This window comes from Python bivittatus, unplaced genomic scaffold, assembly GCF_059951505.1.
Source record: "Python bivittatus isolate LINGU-HERP-01145 unplaced genomic scaffold, Pbiv_v1 ctg000260_np1212, whole genome shotgun sequence".
NCBI lineage: Eukaryota > Metazoa > Chordata > Lepidosauria > Squamata > Pythonidae > Python > Python bivittatus.
The window spans coordinates 2,373,855-2,391,041 of record NW_028277055.1 but is presented as its reverse complement, the minus strand read 5'-3'; the positions used below and the strand labels follow the sequence as shown (position 1 = coordinate 2,391,041).

Here is a 17,187-nt window from a genome sequence, read left to right as displayed (position 1 = left end):
ATGCAAGGGATGTTGCCTGCAAGAGCCAAAACAAACAGTACCTTTGTTTCAGAGCCCTCTTCTCTTGTTGATTTAATGGTATAAATGAGTGTAGGACACTTGTCCAAGTCAACTGTGCAAGCTAAAGCCCTGTGTGAGCAGGAAGTACCAGAGTGCCAAATGGGACCTTTACGAAGAGGAAGTTTGATAGGGCAGGTATGTGCTTTTTCCCCCCCAAAATACCAAAATGAGAGTAGAATTATCTAAATTGCTGCTATGGGTAATAAGATGCAACAAACAAAGATTGTGTGATTCTTAGATTTCAGTTGCTATCCTGTGCATGCTTGTATGGGAGTAATCCCCATTGGATTCAGTGAGACACTTCTAACAACCGTGCACAGAATCAGGTTCTAAGGGGGTTGGTTTTGTGATAGCCAGAAATGTTCCAAGCAAAAGAGAATCTACAATTGCAAAGGTTTATGACTCGTGTTATTAAATTCAACCTTGTAAAAAGGTATAACAAAAATGAAGCAGTCCATCTTGGATTCAAGCAAGACCTTTAAATCAATGATAGAACTTTTTAATCCAGTATCAGTCTTGACTCCTGGTGATTATATGGATAGGTCCATGCGGTTTCTTGGCAGCATTTCAGAAGTAGTTTTCCCTTCCTACATTTGAGAGTGTATGACTGGCCCCAAATCACCCAGCTGGTTTTCATGCCTAAGGGAGACCTAAAACCATCTTTCCTAGACCAGTGCTGTTAACCTTAAAGCCAAACTAGAGTACTGTATAATTCCCCAATTTAGGCACTTGCCACACATGTGAACTTTCAATTCCCAGAATTCCCTAGCAAATATCAACCAAGTTTAACCCAGCTTAGCTGTTTAGGGATCAGCTAACATTGGCTGGGCCATAGATGCAATTAAACCTCAAGTATAGTTACTCAAAACTAAGCCCCCCAAATTAATGATAACAATATGCATATGTCTGAAACTTCCTTTAAGAGGAATGGAAGGCGGTTAGGCTGAGCAAGTGTTTCATAACAGGTTAATTTTGAAAGGAGAGAGAAGTAGCATATATTTAAGAGGGATGTTTACAATATAGGCATACTAAGAGTGAGATGCTCAGATGGGGCTGGAAGAACTGCTAATACAGAGGGCATCTGCTTCACATCTAGGAAGTCCCAGATTTGATGCTGGAGAAACTCCTCCCCCAGTCCTGCAGGGCCATCGACCCTGTAAATACTGGGCTCAGTGGACCAATGGTCTAATTCAGTGCAAGACTGCTTCCTCTGTGGGAAGACAAATAGGATTGTGATTCAATTCACAGTGGCACAAAAATCCAAATGTAATACAGCATTGTTGTAAAGAAGCAGGAAAGCAGAGTAGTGGAACAGTCAGGCTGGGGGATGGAAGGCTTCCAGCAGAGAGGAAGACCAGAGTAAGCCACACAAAGCCTTAAGGTAAGGAGTTTGGCTTTAGGTCGGGAGGAGGCTCTTAAATGCTTTTGAATGAGCTTCAGAAGGTTGCATTTACCCAATGCTTAACTCGGTTCCTGAATTAACCCATTTCCTGGGTTTGTCCCATAAACTAACCCAGGGAGCTGGCTCTGCTCAACCAGTTACGCCACAAAAACTAAGTTCAGCAGTTTGTGCGAATGCAACCGCTAGGTTTGCAACTGGCCTGGTTAAAGATGCTGCGTCCCCACAGCCACCGCTCGCTACTCTTACAGAGTCCTTGAGCACTTCCAATTTCTGTCTAGAGCTCCGGGAGAGTTTTTGTCTCTCTCATTCTCTCATTTCTCCCCCGCAAAAAAAAAAAAAAAAATGCTTAAAAGCGGACTTGCGCCTTCTCATCTCAGGGTCACCTGGGGCTTCCTCAGGTGCGAGAGATGCACTTCGCACACTCTCAGAGGAACGCCGCCTTTTGCAAATGCTACAGCTGATATTCGCCGCCTGCATTTTCTTCCTCCTCCTCCTCGTAACAGGCAGATGTTAGGTAGGTGAAGCTCGCCCGCCTCCACTGCACAGCAGAAGCCCGGGTGACTCGGCTTTCCCAGATGCGTGGATTCCATCTCCCATAACCTCCTGGCCTTGGGCGGGGATGATGGGACCGTAATTCAACGCTCAGAGGAGACAAGCAAGCTCGCCCAGCTGATCAGCAGCCACGCGGTTCGGGGCGGTCACGTGACACGGCAAGGCCCCTGCCACGTGATCTGCCTCTGCTCTCGGCCCCGGGAGCCAGACGACGCGGCGCGATGGTGGTGCTGAAGCGGGGGCTGCCGTGGCTGGTGTCCTCGCTGCGGCCGGTGAGCGAGCAGGCCGGCGGGCGGGTCGCCAGGCGGTCCTCCTGGGCCACTTGCAGGGCCGCTGCTGCTGGGAGGCGAGGGCTCAGCGCGGGCTAGACCATCGGGCGCTTTGGACTTCATTTTCCAGCAGCCCGGGCATAGAGGGTGGATAGCAGAGGATTGTGGGAGTTGTAGTCCAAGAAAGCTGGAGGCCCCAAGTTGTCTAGCCCTGCCCGTGCGTATGGCTGCGTCCTTAACCAGGTGACTGGCAAACCTGGCGGCTGCATTCGGGTCGGATGCTGGCTTGGGTTGGGGTCGGGGCTGGCCGTTTGTTGTTGGGTTTTGGATTTTTTCGTGACGTAGTTGTGTTGGGAGAACTTCGTCTGCTTGATTCGTTTGTGATGCAAGGTATTGAACAAAGTCCAAAGATAGGGCGAGTCGGTGAATTGTGTTTTTTGCACTCCGGGATCAGAACAGCCGGGTCATGAGGTGGATTCTGTGTCGTGAACTGTTTTGAGACTTTTGCAATAGTTAGTTTAGGTCTGCTGAAGAGTAACATGAATAGAGCGTGTACATATACAGTACACCCCTCCTTCGTATGCGGGCACGCACAAGTTATGTCTGGAGCAGGGAGCTGCAGTCCTGTCTCTGAGCCTTCAGCCCTGGGTGGGAGTACTGGGGTCAGAGTGAATTCCACCTGCACAGCTCTGATAGGTGGCTGCAGCCCGTCTAGGGTAACACCTTTAACTGTGGAGTCTAGCACTGAAGATGCTACCTAGCCGGGTAATGAAACATTTGCAAGAAAACAGCCAAGCTCAGAGAACCCCAAAGACTCCACAGTTCAACCCTGAGCTACACATATTCACTTCTATTGGTACCTTTAACTTTTCCAAGGACTTAGGGTGCACTCCAGCTTGTATGGGGGCTGGCTTTTGGGGTCATTCTTATCCTAGGCTAAGCATGGCCCACCTTTTAGTGGCTGGGGCTGTGCTTACCTCTTTTATTTATTTTTTTGAAAGGGCAAGGGATGAAGTAGGTCAGACAATGTTGCATGTATGTGCAGGGCTAGAACTTTCGGCTTTTTTCTGGCTTTTATGGAGAAATGTTGGGTGGGGATACCTACCTAAAGGCTTGTGCTTCAGTTTTCCTTGGAGCTGTGTGTAGCACTCAAAGTTTTGAGCCTCATCCTTTGAATAACTCGCTACTGCTGCTTCAAGGACTTTCCTGGGTCACCTCTCCATGCAGCAGTGTATTTACACTCATGAACAAACAACCTGGGAAAGGCCTCGAAGCAATCGTACTGAGCTTTCTGGCAGACATGGCGGCCTCAGTGCTTGCACCAGTGCACTTCATGAACTGTCTGTTGCATGCTTTATACGGCCTTAATTTTCATGCCTTTCACACCTGAAAGTGTGCAGAAATGTATAGCTAGTTTTTAATTAGTTGAGGGAGGGTTCAGAGACCACTGAATCACAGCTTGGGAGCCACATATAGCTCTGGAGCCTCAGATTACACCCTCCTGTCTTACGTGGATGGTGATCCATATAAGGATGGAGATCCAAATGGTATTCCAGAATATATTTACTATTCCCCCAAAATTGCACATCAAAAGATAACAGGTAGCCAGGGATGACAGCTGCTAAAAGCTGACCTGTGGGTAAATTGGTGAACTACCACCAATTTTACAATGAACTTTTAACTTGGAGGTTCTCTGCAGAATAGATTTCCTGGAGTTCCCTGGAACACAGTGGTTTTCAAAAACATGATTTAAATAACCACCATGTTCTTCATTGAAGAAGTATATATAGCATCTGTATGCAAGAGTGTTTTACGACAGTGACGAATTACACCCGAAAGGAAATGAAGCAATATAAAGGAGAAACCGAGCCAAATTGCAGTAGCAAGTAGGGCAGGAATTTCCTACTGAGCCATCTGTAGGGAGGTAGAAAGCTACCTTATTCTGGATCATCTAGTTCAGCATTGTCTGAAATCTGAGGCAGTGATGGTCCACGATTTCTAAAAGGTCTTTCCCAGCCCTGTCTGGATGTGCCGAGACTGCCTCGAGGGTCTTTTGCTTCGGAATGGATTCTCTATCACTATGCCGTGGCACTTCTTATTTTCTAAAGGTGAGACTTAGGGCTGGACAGTGTGACTCAATGGAGCATCTGCAGTCAGAGGCCAACCCTGGGCTTCAACCTGTGCAAACAAAACAAGTTGGGACAGAAGTGGTTCCAGAAGCCTAGTAATGAAATAGCCTTAGCTGCTTTGGACCTTGTTGGGAGTGTAGGGTAATATTTTATACTACTTCAGGAGTAAAGGTAAATTAAAAAAAATATTGGAAATTGTAAGTGCCAGCCTTGTGCTAATAAAGACTTCCTGGACCTGCTGTCTTCTACACAATCCCATGATTCTCAAGGAGTTATAATCTGACGTATCTGGAGACTGAAAATGTAAGGAATTGTAACGTATCTGTCTCTAACATATCGGCATTTCTTGAATAATCACAGCGCTAAGCAAAATAACTTTTTTTTTCTTCCTCATACGTTCGATACACTCAGGACGCTATATATTGTCTACTGAATTGGGACTCTTTCTTTTCTTTCCCTTGTTTTACAGCTCAGCTCAACAGGAGCTGGAACATTTCCCAAGCATGTGAAAATAGTTGAGGTCGGTCCACGGGATGGCTTGCAGAATGAAAAGGCAAGTGACCTCTGCTAAGCTTGTGGCTGAAATCTGAAATAAGTGGTTTTGATGGTTTTGTGCTAGTAAAGGGAATATTTTGACATCAGTACTATTTTGATTTTCCTCCTAGATAGAATGTCAGCATAGCGTAAAAATTCAACCCTGAATCCATGTTCCCAGAATTCCCGTCAGTTAATTACTTGAAATATGTTGATATGAGCCAGTAAATAGTGCTGGAAGGTAGTCAGAGATTTAAAGGTGCTCAAAATACAGTCATCTACAATTTCATGTGGACATTCTAAAATGACAGCTTAAACCAGGCTGTGAAATGGATGCAGATTACCTGCAAATGATGTAAGAAATAGAGTCTCACAAGGGGTTCTTTAATAGATGGAAGATCTGAATTCATAATATAATCATAATATTTTACAATCTTTGATATATACAGTAGAATGAACCGTGGTGTAGATTCTGGCACCAGCTGTGACTTGCCTTACATATTTGTCCTAAATGGCTGAGATTATAATGTGTAAAGTGTAGGACCTTAATGAATGTTAATAATGTGTAGTATTTATGTAGTTCTTTTAATGGTCAGCAAAATGGTCTTACAACAAAACTGCAAAGAATTATCTGTATTATTCTCCTCATCTTGCAAATTTGGGAATGAAGTGAATATTGAAAAAGATTTCCCAAAACCCAGAAAGTAATTTCATGCCAGGGGCGAGGTTTGAACTGAACCTTTCCTAGTTCAGAACAAGCTCAGAACAACAGCCTTTAAGATGTGGAGCTCAACTCCCAGAATTCCCACATTTTAAACTTGCTGAGGTTGAGAAACACTGGTCTAAATCACGTGGATGCATAAAGCAAAAAAATGTTTGGAATCATCAGTGTCATACAGCTATATTAGGCCAATATTCCATTAAGTTTCTCCCAGAAACAAATATATTACTTCTGGGGAGTCCATAAGCCAGATATTAAGACAGTAGCTGTCTTCTGTTCTGGCCTTCATTTGCCTAGTGCTTCTGAGTGACCAGGGATCATCATTCCGCCATGAATTTGTCAAATCTCCTCTTAGAGTCATTTGAGCAGTGGGCTTTCAACCAGAGCAGTGTTTCTCAACCTTGACAGCTTTAAGATGTGTGGATTTCAGCATGCTGGCTGGAGAATTCTGGGAGTTGAAGTCCACACATTTTAAAGTTGCTAAAGTTGAACAACACTAAGCTAGAAAAGACTCTGCAAAAGTCTGTCCAGTCTCTGTCCTGGAATAACCTGACTGATGGTGGAGGGAAGCTGTATAAGAGATGCAGAATCACAACTAGGGACTGACTTAAATATTTACCCATTGCAAAGTCTGCCGTGCATTGGCAAATCTCAGAAAAGGAAGTGTTTACCAATCTGACTGGTGTCACAAAGCCAACAAAATTAAATCTGCAGGCGAATGTGTTTCTATTTATTATAATAGGTGTCTTGTTTTTGTGTGCACGCTCATTTGCCAGGTCTATTTTAAAAATTCAGGGTCAGTTAAGATACAAAGAAGAAATGGAAGGTGTTACAGTATGCAGTGATTCCACCACCAACTAAATGTTGAAAAGGAAATACAATTATGGAATTACTGTTTAATGAGAATTCTCTCTCTCTTTTTCCAGAATATTGTTCCCACTCACGTGAAAATTGACTTAATCAACATGCTATCAGATACGGGTCTTTCAGTTATAGAAGCTACCAGTTTTGTATCTCCAAAATGGGTTCCACAGGTCAGTATGGAGAAGGATATCAAGGAATTGGCTGAACAAGCTACAGTTACTTTGCTCCTTTGCAAGACCCAGTCTGGCTTCTTCAACATACCGTGATTAAAGCAAACTTTAGCTTAGTCTTTGTTATTTGTTATTGTAGCATATTTTAATTAATTAATATTTATCCTTTTGAATTAATGTTTGTTCTGTTTTTACTGTAAACCCACCAGAGTCACTCTGCAGTGAGATGGGCAGTGACAAATTTGAAATATAAATAAGTAAATAATAAATGAATATCTCAGCTTGGTTTCTTTCATAATGAGATGCACAGTTTATGTTCTTCCATTCCAGTAAATTCTGAATCTAAAGGCTGGAGATGTTCTACCCTTATAAAGGGTGACTAGTAATTGCAGTTTAGTACAACATGTGTGAAAGGGTTGTTTCTGAGGAATTAAAATCCTGCTGTTTATTCTTCATTTTGGTATCTAGATGGCTGACCACACAGAAGTCATGCAAGGCATCCGGAAGATTTCTGGCATCAGTTACCCTGTTTTGACACCTAACCTCAAGGGTTTTGAAGCAGCTGTAAGAGACTCCTGCAATGCAAAAGCTCCTAGGTCCTTGCATTAATGGAGAACAGAGTGGTTGTTCAGCGACTGTGCAAAGTTACAACAATGCTGAAGAAGGAGACTTACGATTGGTCCTCGAAGTTGGGACCATCCCAGCACCCTGGCAGACACGTGGTCGCGAACTGGGTGCTTGGCAACCCATTCACACTTATGACTAGTTGCCAAGCTCCCCGCAATCACATGATCATCATTTGCAATCTTCCCTGCTGACTTCCCCCAAGCAAAGTGAATGGAAAGCTGGCAAGGAAGGTGACAAGTTGCTGGGAGTAGGTCTCCCCACTCTGGCCTTTCTTTGCATGCACCGTGCCCTCCTTCCTCCCTTTGCTTGCACACACCCTGCACCCTCTTTCCTTGGCCTCCCTGCACTCGCATGCACCCTGCGCCCTCATTCCCCAGCCTTTCTGAGCTTGCACTGCACCAACCACCCCCCCAACTCGTGTAAGGCCTGTGCCGGGCCACCCAGGGCCTCACCCGCCCCACTGCGGCACCCCTGCACTCCTTAGCTGGGACTCCCTCCGCTTCCCACTTAACAACCCATGCATCTTGGGTTATGATGACAACTGGGACTGCCTGGATTGCTGTCACTAAGCAATGTAGTCACGTGATGTTGCACTTTACGACCGCATTGCTTAGCAGTCCCAATTGCAGTTGTAACTCGAGGACTACTTGTAATATCTAAGCTCTTTCTTATATGTTGGTAGGTGGCAGCAGGAGCCAAGGAGGTGTCAATCTTTGGAGCAGCATCTGAGCTCTTCACAAAAAAGAACATCAACTGTTCCATAGAGGAGAGCCTGCAAAGATTTAGCGATGTCCTGAGTGCATCAAAAGAAGCTAATATTCCAGTCCGAGGGTAAATATTAGGACTGCATGCTGATTTTGGTGATGAACAAGTATCCTTATGTGTAGCCAATGAGAAGGGAAGGCTGACATAGTGAAAGAAAGAGGGACCTAAGCAGGAAAATATCAAATAGATATCCTTTCCAGAAAATACAGTCTTCCCCAGTCTGGCACTCTTCAAATGTGTTCAGCCTCCAACTCCCAGGCTTCCAAGCCAACATGGAAGTTCTGTTTACCAACTAGGTCTAGTGATAATAAAAAGACTTCTCTCCTCTATGGATTTTTTAAAAACCTCTTAAGTATTTAGCTCAGATATAGTCCGGTAACTTCCCTACCTAATGCTAATTGTGAGAAAAGGTTGTATTGTGACTGTCCCCCATCAAAGATATTGTGTTATGGATGGACATCTCTTGAATGAAGCAAGAGGAGGCATGGGGGCTGCTCGTTTGGATGAACTAATCTCCATTATTTTGTGTGAGAAAGTGGCATTTTCTTTCCTTCTCCTTACAGCTACGTCTCCTGTGTTCTTGGCTGCCCTTATGAAGGAAAGATTGCTCCTGCTAAAGTGGCAGAGGTGAGTTCATGTTGTAAATGTGTTCAGAAGAGAAGTGTTCTTTTTTGGTAAAAAAAAACCCTACATTTTACAAAAAAATAAAATAAAAAGCCTTTGTTAAACCTTGCCACACACGTACTGTCATACTGACTGAGTTCGGTTTGCAGTCTGTTCTGATTTCATTGCAAGGACAGGAGAGACCAAAGGTCAGAGGATCTGTATAGAGAAAGTTCCCTGTTGGATTCTTAGCATCTCTTCTCTGAAAAGGCTGTTTCTTCGCAGGCACCAAGCCAAGCCCTTGGTGAGCTGCTTTAACTCACAGAAAACACTATTGAGTTAGATGTGGACATGCAGTCTGACTTGGAATGAGACACTTGAATGGACTCATAAATATCCACCCCCATGACCAGCAGCTGTCAGTAATAAGGAAAAGCCCATTGCACATCTTCACATGGGATAAATTGGACTCGTTCCCCCCTTCCACACCCTGCTTCTTTTCAGACGTGTTTCAGACTTGAATGATGCAAACTGAAATCTAATGAGCCCAGAGAAAAACAGATACTAGTGGAAGGAGAAGTTGGAACTCTGAAAGTTCCTTCTGAAACTAGTGTTCTTTGTAATGGGTACTTCTAATTTTAAGGGTTGTGTGCCCTTAAAATGTTATCTACTGCTCTGATACTGAAGTAATTTTTATGAACTAACAGAAGTGGTTTGCTGTAAAATTTGGATCGTGGAGGAATTTGACATGGGTTGAAGACAAGATGATTTCCCATCTAGGGAAAATTGATAGTGTGAACAAGTGAATGTTGGTTTCTGCATTAGTGTCTGGATAAAAATGGAAGGCTTGGCTGTGAGAGTGTAGATGCTAAAGCAATTCTTATGATTTAGAACAGTGTTGTCCAAACTTGGCCACTTTAAGATGAGTGGACTTCAACTCCCAGAATTCCCCAGCCAGCCATGAAGTCCACTCATCTTAAAGTGGCCAAGTTTGGACAACACTGATTTAGAATGTTCATGATCTAAATCTTACTTTTGCTGTGGAGTCAGCAAGCAACATTATGCATGCTGCTGTGTTCTCAGCCTCACCTGAGAGGCTCAGCATAGAAGCTGTAATATTTCCCCGCTGTTTGCAGCTATGGCAAGATAATGTGTGCAAACTGGATTGAGCGTCCCAAGCAGAGCGTTTCTTGGCTGCAGTGTAAAATTAACCAGAGAAGGTGATTGATGCAAGAGATTCCTCCCCCAAAAGAAACTCCTGAAGATGAATCCATTCTGACAAATTATTGTAATTGTCTGTTGAATTTATATTCGGAAGAAAAAGATAATCAGGAGCTACAATTAAAAAAAAAATCTGTTCTTTGTCACAGGTATCAAAGAAAATGTATGCAATGGGGTGCTATGAGATTTCCCTTGGCGATACCATTGGTGTTGGGACCCCAGGCAATATGAGGGAGATGCTTTCTGCAGTCATGAAGGAGGTGCCCGTTGGAGCTCTTGCTGTTCACTGTCATGACACTTACGGACAGGCTCTTGCCAACACACTCGTAGCACTTCAGGTGAGTTTCTCTTCAACCTTTGAAGCTACCTTTATTAAAATGAATGGCCATGAAGCCAGTTGGCTCATTTACTCCTGCTAGGAGAAGTCATTCAGGCTTATCGGTAAAGCAGAATCTACACATCAAGCTCTTACAGAAAAAAATGTCTTCCCCACCTACCTTCTCTAAGTCAAATCTGAGCATTAGGCAGGTCCTAATAAAGAGAATGCTGGCGAAGAGGGGATAAATTTTGCAAGAAAAAAGAAGAGAAAACTTATTTGGATCTTCAAAGGCTTGTTCAGTTCCTAAGCTGGAATTTCTCATGATTGATTACAGTGATTGCAAACCATACTTAAAAGGGTTCTGTTTCTCTTTGCAGATGGGTGTGAATGTGGTTGATTCTTCAGTTGCTGGCCTTGGAGGCTGTCCTTATGCTCAGGGAGCATCAGGAAATGTGGCAACAGAAGACATGGTCTACATGCTACATGGTCTTGGGATCCACACAGTAAGTGATAAGCTGCTTTAGTTCTCTCTCCTTAATAGGAGGTGGGCATCAGCAGTTAATTAAATTAAATCTATACATTTCCAAAACCCTAACCAAGGTTGATATTAAGCACACTTAAGATATTGTGTGAATGTAGCTGTTAGGTTTATAACTAAACTTGGTAAGTGTATGATATGAACCTAGCCAGTGGCTATCCCTGTTCACATTTGTTCTGGCCACATCCACTGCATGAGACAAGCATAAATTACTTCTGAGAGAAGATGGCCCATGAGAGAAAAATACTCCTGCATTTAATAAATAAAGTTACTGCTCCTTTTAAAGGAAAAACATACTTAATTTACTGTTCCCCTTGTTTGACTTTATTTTATTATTTTTAATTCTGTAAGATAAAACTAGAACCGGAATAATCTCTAGAATTTAGAAATGTAATGTTAGTTTAAAACACTATGCATTGGTTAATTACAGCTGCACTTGATGGAACTCCCAATTGAAGTTTGCAGCTCTTGTTTTCCCCAGCATATTTTAACTAGAAGTGTTGCTTCACATGTGGAAGGGTTGTATCCCACATCTGCTCTTTAAAGAAGATGACAAGAGACCTTAGATTGCTGTCTTCAAAAGATCTGCTTTTGAATCTTTGAGATGTTGCTGTAGACCAGGGTTTCTCAACCTGGGCAATTTTAAGATGGGTGGACTTCAACTCCCAGAATTCCTCAGCCAGCCTTGTTGGCTGGGGAATTCTGGGAATTGAAGTCCACCCATCTTAAAGTTGCCCAGGTTGAGGAACCCTGCTGTAGACGTTTCTAGGCAATGAAAAACAAAAGTCCAGCAGAATATTATATCCAGCTTTGTGGATGCAAAATAAACAATGTCATCTTTTTTTCTCTCTTCACCTTTGAAGGGTGTGGATCTATCCAAGCTCCTTGAAGCAGGCGCTTTTATCTGCAAGATGCTGAACCGGAAGACCAATTCAAAAGTCGCACAGGCCACCTGCAAACTGTGAAATAGATCAGGGCCTTCACTGAACTTGCTGCATGGCAGTCTGGAAACTGCCGTGTTAGTATTCGCTCCCCTAACTTTATTTAAGCACTCTCCAATGCCTCAGAACTGAAAGGCAGGAAGAAGGGATTGTTGGATTTTACAGTAAAAGGAAGACATAAAAGGAATGTGGAACACTATCTGTATCTGTCAAACGTGTTGGATGTATTTGAAGGTGGATGTTACAGTTTTTCTTTTAGGAGCAAATGTATTGTTTTGATCTTGCCGTTATTTTTGACACTGGCCTCTTGTTCCTTTTGCCTGTAAGCTGTTTTGTAGTTGGGGCTACCAGACTCTGCACAGCACCCCCCGGTCTCTCTTTCACTCAGCACTTGAGGGTATCTGTTGATCTAAATATCTAAGGCTGCAGAAAAGGAAAGGGAAAGTAGTTTAATATTTTCATAATTAGAACTTAAGAAAGCTACCCCTAAAAGTTTAATGACACACTTCTGTTGGCTTCAGAGAGTGAAAATCCTAACTAAACTCCAGTGCTGGGCTTTCTAAAGATTCCAACTGTCAGGGCAAACTTTCCTTTTCATAAGCTCTTGGATCATTATGATCCTTTTTATGGTAGGAGCCTAAAAGTCTACAGGATTTGTCTTTTCAAGCGTGGAGGCAAGAAAGTATAAGCTGGGATTTCTCCCCAAACAAAGAATATAGGATCTTATTTGTGCCACTTGATTTTCTTCCAGTATTCTGCCCAAGGGAATCAAGGAGTAGTCAGAGACATACATACCAGCATGTATGTCAATCTACCACAAAGGAAGAAGCAAACATAGTAAGCCAAGTCCAGACCAAGAATAGTGCTCCTTGGCCAGGTTAGAAGTGTGGACTGTAAGAGTCCTGAAACTCAAACAAGGTTAAGAGTTTCTGAGTGACAAGACTGGTGGTTGCAAATGTTTCTAGCAACAAATGTGAGTGGTGTATCCACTTAGGACCAGATGACCAACTGCATCCTGGATTTGCTTGGCACTCATTAATTTGTCGCCTGGACTTGCAACCTTGCATTTTGGTGGTGTTCATCTTGCTGAGCTTCTGCACGTTAGCACTTCTTTTCTGGGATTGATCTTGGGACCCAGCCCATGTTCCACACATGTAGATGAGTAAGGTTCCAGATGGAAGCTCTGGGTCTGGGGTGCTTCTGGGTTTTTGACCCCCATTTTCCTTGTCTGAGATGGATTTTACACTTGGCCACCTTTGCCCACAGCCCAAGAATTAAAGTGCTTTCCACTCTTCTCCCATTTTTCTGCTCCAACCTTTCTAAATTCCAGCTGGAGTGGAATGGCCCCATGGTGCCTTCAGCCTTTTGCAGTGCCTCAGTTTTTCCTCCCCCTCAAATCCTGTTTGCCCAACTCCCACTTCCTTCATTATTTAGGATCTTGTAATCTTTTGGAAGTAAAGGAGCAGCAGTTCTGTTTCACACATTCACTCAAATAAGATATCTTCAAAAGCAGATCATTTTCTAAAAAATCTACAAAACCTTTGTCGAAGTAATGCTAAATTATGGTTCTGCTATTTTTACAGATTCTTATTACTGGGGAAATCACTCAAAATTTATTACAACAGTTTTTCTCAAGATGGTAGCCTATAGATGTAGTAAACTACTAATCCTATAATTACAAGTCAACTTTGCCAAAACATATTATAATCCAATATATCTGAAGGAAAAAAACCCAGATGCATCACCACGTTTATGTGACATGTGAGACTACAAATTGTTACTAAACTTTTTCAGCATAATAGTAAAGAATGCAATCTGATTGCTTTTTATTTATTTTATTAATCAGACTGGTTTATTAAATAATAAAATATTTGTTAAATTGGCTTTTCTTCAGAGTGGAAACATTAGTCTGTATTTTCTGGATACTGATAATTGCTAAATGTAGTGAACTTTCTTAAGTGAAACTTGTTTACTGGCTTTTATCTGTAAATGGGCAATCATCACTCCTAGTTAAAATTATTATTCAGTGCATAGCTCTTAAAAATTATAATGGGGTAAAACTAAGTGATCAGACAATGGGAGTGATAAATGTATTCTCAGATATGGTCAGGAGACGCAGAATTGTCTAAGAATTTGGATGGAATGATGTGCATGGCCCAAATGATATGCACACAACTGTGTTTTAGTCCATAAAAATCTTGCAATCTGTTTATTGGGATTACAGATGGGACACAAAATGCAAATAAAACCAACCATGCAAAATCCCAGATGAGGCTATAATGCTGCAAGACCTCTTGGTGGTTTCCCATCCCAGTCAGTGTAGGGCACATGCACAGCCCCACAAGTGTGCATGAGGCCCCCAGAACCTTTCCAAGCTAAGTTGCCATATCCTATTTTTCCCAGACATGTCCTTTCCATTCTGTAAATTCCATCTAGCTGGCTGTTTTTTAAAATTATCTAAAATTGAATTCTGCCATTTTTAAAATTCTGGATTGTGGTTCAGATTGTGGAAAACCTGCAGGCCCGGTCCTGCCTCCCCTGTTTGGGGATGGGGATGGGGATCTTCAATGGGGTAGGCTGTGAAAGTTGAGGGTGGCCATATTTATAGAGGGCTGACCCTGATATAGAGGATTTTTAAGATGAATATTCAATTGAAGCCAGAACTTTTCTTTTTAGGATTGATAAGAAATATAAATAAGATATGGAAGATTATTTCAATGCAGGTAGTCCCCAGTTTAAGAACGAGTTCCGTTCCCAAGATCTGTCCTTAAGTCGAATTTGTATGTAAGCCGGAACAGTATTATTGTATAATACTGTGTAAGTAATGAACTCAAACCATTGTGTATTTAACTTCTGCTATAATAGGCTCTGTTCTTAACTATGGATCATCCTTAAACTGGGCGTTCTTAACCCGGGGACTACCTGTATATGATTACTGTGGTGAGACTACTGTATGCACAAAGATGGAAAGATTTGGCACTACCCACCATGGAGGAATGGTTGGTGAAATTGACAGAACTCGCTGAGATGGACAAACTGACTTCTTTGATTAGAGAAAGGACGGTATCTACATTTATTGGGGACTGGAAACCCCTTATGGACTTTTTGCATAAAAATTTTAAAAAATGAACTTTGATTTATGGTTTTGATGATTAGACAGGATAATTATAAAAAGTGTGTCATGATGTAACTTTAGAGAGAGAGGTTAAAATATAATTGTACTTATAACTGCTGTGAAGAATATTGGAAGCTACTTCTTTATATCTTTATATCTTTATATTCTCTTTTTTTTCTTCTATTTTTTTATTGCACTTTTAGCTTTTTTTGTTATTTCTCTTTCATTTTCTCTGTTTAGTTTGTATAAGTTCTTATTATTGCTCTTAAAACTTATATATATACACACACACCCACACACACACACATACACACACACATACATATGCACACACAGAGAAAATAAATAAATAAATAAATAAATGGAGAGTTGACTCCAAAGCATGGGACCCCACCAGCATTTGGGTTATGGACTGGAAGAGGATTGTAACACAGGGCTGTCAATGGCTTATTACACCTGTCGAGTCCAGTCCAGGGGCTAATTTGCAGGAAAGCTCAAAACCCTGATTATTCCATTTCAGGGGGTTTAGAAATGTTATTTTGAAACTATTACTTCAAGGCTAGGCTTTTCTGATTTAGAAATGTATTACTGTACTCCGATCTGTTTTTTCTGATTTAGTAGAGAGGTTTCCTTTTGCAGCCCTGCTTATTCGTCCTGATTTCTGATCGATGGCACCTCTGCCTATTTTAGATCCTCAGCACAGTGTTAGAGAATTTAAAGATGGTGTCAGTTAAGCTAACTCTTAACTTTAGTCTCTAATAGGAGAATATTAATATAAAAGTAAGTTCCTGACAGGGGAGCCTTGAAACCCAAACGTCAGCTGTGAAAAATGTTACTTCTTGTGATTGCCTGAGTTCACCATGGAAACCACAATACAATTAAGTTTGCATACAGTATTCTTTGGCATAAGAGTTGAGGTTACTTCCTATTACGGCTCCTTCACTCAGCCAGTTTGCTGGGGAAGCAGCACATTTACGGTTTGCAATGGCAAAATAAATACTGGTGTTTTTCCTACTATTGTCAGATTAATTGGGGTAGCCGCTGGGCAATGAACAAAAGTTTGGAAATCATTATTTCCATGACAATAATACCCAATATATTCTACACTATTATTTGTTTCATATACACAAAGATGTCTGTGTGCGTGAGTGTGTGTTATGTGATACATTAATACAATATGGCTTGGTAGATATGAGACAAATAATGCTCCTTTCTCCAATGTGCGTGTCTTTTACTTGGGTGTGTGTTTGAGGTTTATTAATTCAATAATTTAATAGTTCAAATATGATAGCCCTATTCCAAAGGTTGCTGCCAAATGGGCTGTTTTTTGTGTGACTAAAGAAGGAAAAAAATAAGGGAGTAAGATTATTTTAAATAAAAGCTTTCGCATAGTTCTGCTCTCCTTGTAGGAAGGCAGTGTGTAGCAAGCCACGTACAGCCCTCAGACCACAAAATGTGGGTATTATTCAAATTATTTAGGCTTCTCTTTTGCGTGTGGGGGAAAATGAGGGAACTACAATGGATGACACCAAGTATGACTTCTGGGGCTATGCAGAACAGTTCCCTCAGCCACCCTGATTGCAAAGATACCACAGGCACTTTATGAAAGATGGCGTCTGCTCCCTTGGAAAGAGGCAATTCTCACTGAAAAACCACCTCTGGCTAGGCGGCTTGCTTCACCATTAGATGGAGATTGTACAGATTGACCAAAAAAAAAAAAGGGAAAGAGGGTTTCTTCCCCTTGGAAAGCTGCTCCAATCTCCTCTGAATGGAGCCCCTCAAGAGTCCTTCCGAAACAGAGAAAATGGCGGCTGGTTCCACTAAAACGGCCAGCAGGAGCCTTTCCTCCCTGTGAGACCAGCACCAGAACAGCCTTCAGTTGGATCGGTTCATCTCTCCACCATGTCAGTTTCTCAGACTGGCCTGTTGAAGGCCTACCACAACAGCCTTTTCTCAGGAAATCACCTCAGGATATATAGCATGGGAAGGATTAGAGAAGGAAGAAGCATGAGAAGGAAGGCAAAATGGCAGGCTTGGTGCGTTACAATCCGCACCTCAATTGGTGGCTGCCCTTACACTATTCAGAACTGACATCTCTGCCTCACGCAGCTTTTCAGACAATTAGCATGACGTCTCTGCCAACTGCCAAGCGGTCTCGCTTAACCGAGTTCTGTGCTTTGCAACTTGGCCTGAAGTGTTCATTTTACTTGAAAATGCGATTGATTTTGGAGGCAGCCTGTTCACTGTGGAGGAGGAAAAACCCATTCTTGTTCTCCCAGTTACTGGATTTTTCTTAATCACAGAATAACGCTGCCTAACCATGGCCAGCCCTTAATTAGTGGTTTGTTGGATCTGTA

The 17,187-nt window shown here is 42.2% G+C and overlaps 1 protein-coding gene across 5 annotated transcripts; it reads left to right on the top strand.

The window, feature by feature from the left end:
• The first annotated feature begins 69 nt into the window (after nt 1-69).
• HMGCL (3-hydroxy-3-methylglutaryl-CoA lyase) lies at nt 70-13,603 on the top strand. Of its 5 annotated transcripts, none has more exons than XM_025168120.2 (9): nt 70-195; nt 4,882-4,965; nt 6,594-6,701; nt 7,170-7,265; nt 8,011-8,159; nt 8,657-8,720; nt 10,067-10,255; nt 10,614-10,739; nt 11,638-13,603. In XM_025168120.2, exons 1-9 carry the CDS (start codon nt 85-87, stop codon nt 11,737-11,739), a joined length of 1,029 nt encoding a protein of 342 aa, XP_025023888.1. In that variant the 5' UTR covers nt 70-84; the 3' UTR covers nt 11,740-13,603. The 5 variants fall into 5 exon arrangements, with proteins under 5 accessions (XP_025023888.1, XP_025023889.1, XP_007430573.1 ...); XM_025168121.2 differs by lacking the exon at nt 70-195 and adding an exon at nt 1,352-1,441; XM_007430511.4 differs by lacking the exon at nt 70-195 and adding an exon at nt 2,140-2,286.
• Nucleotides 13,604-17,187: the final 3,584 nt, after the last annotated feature.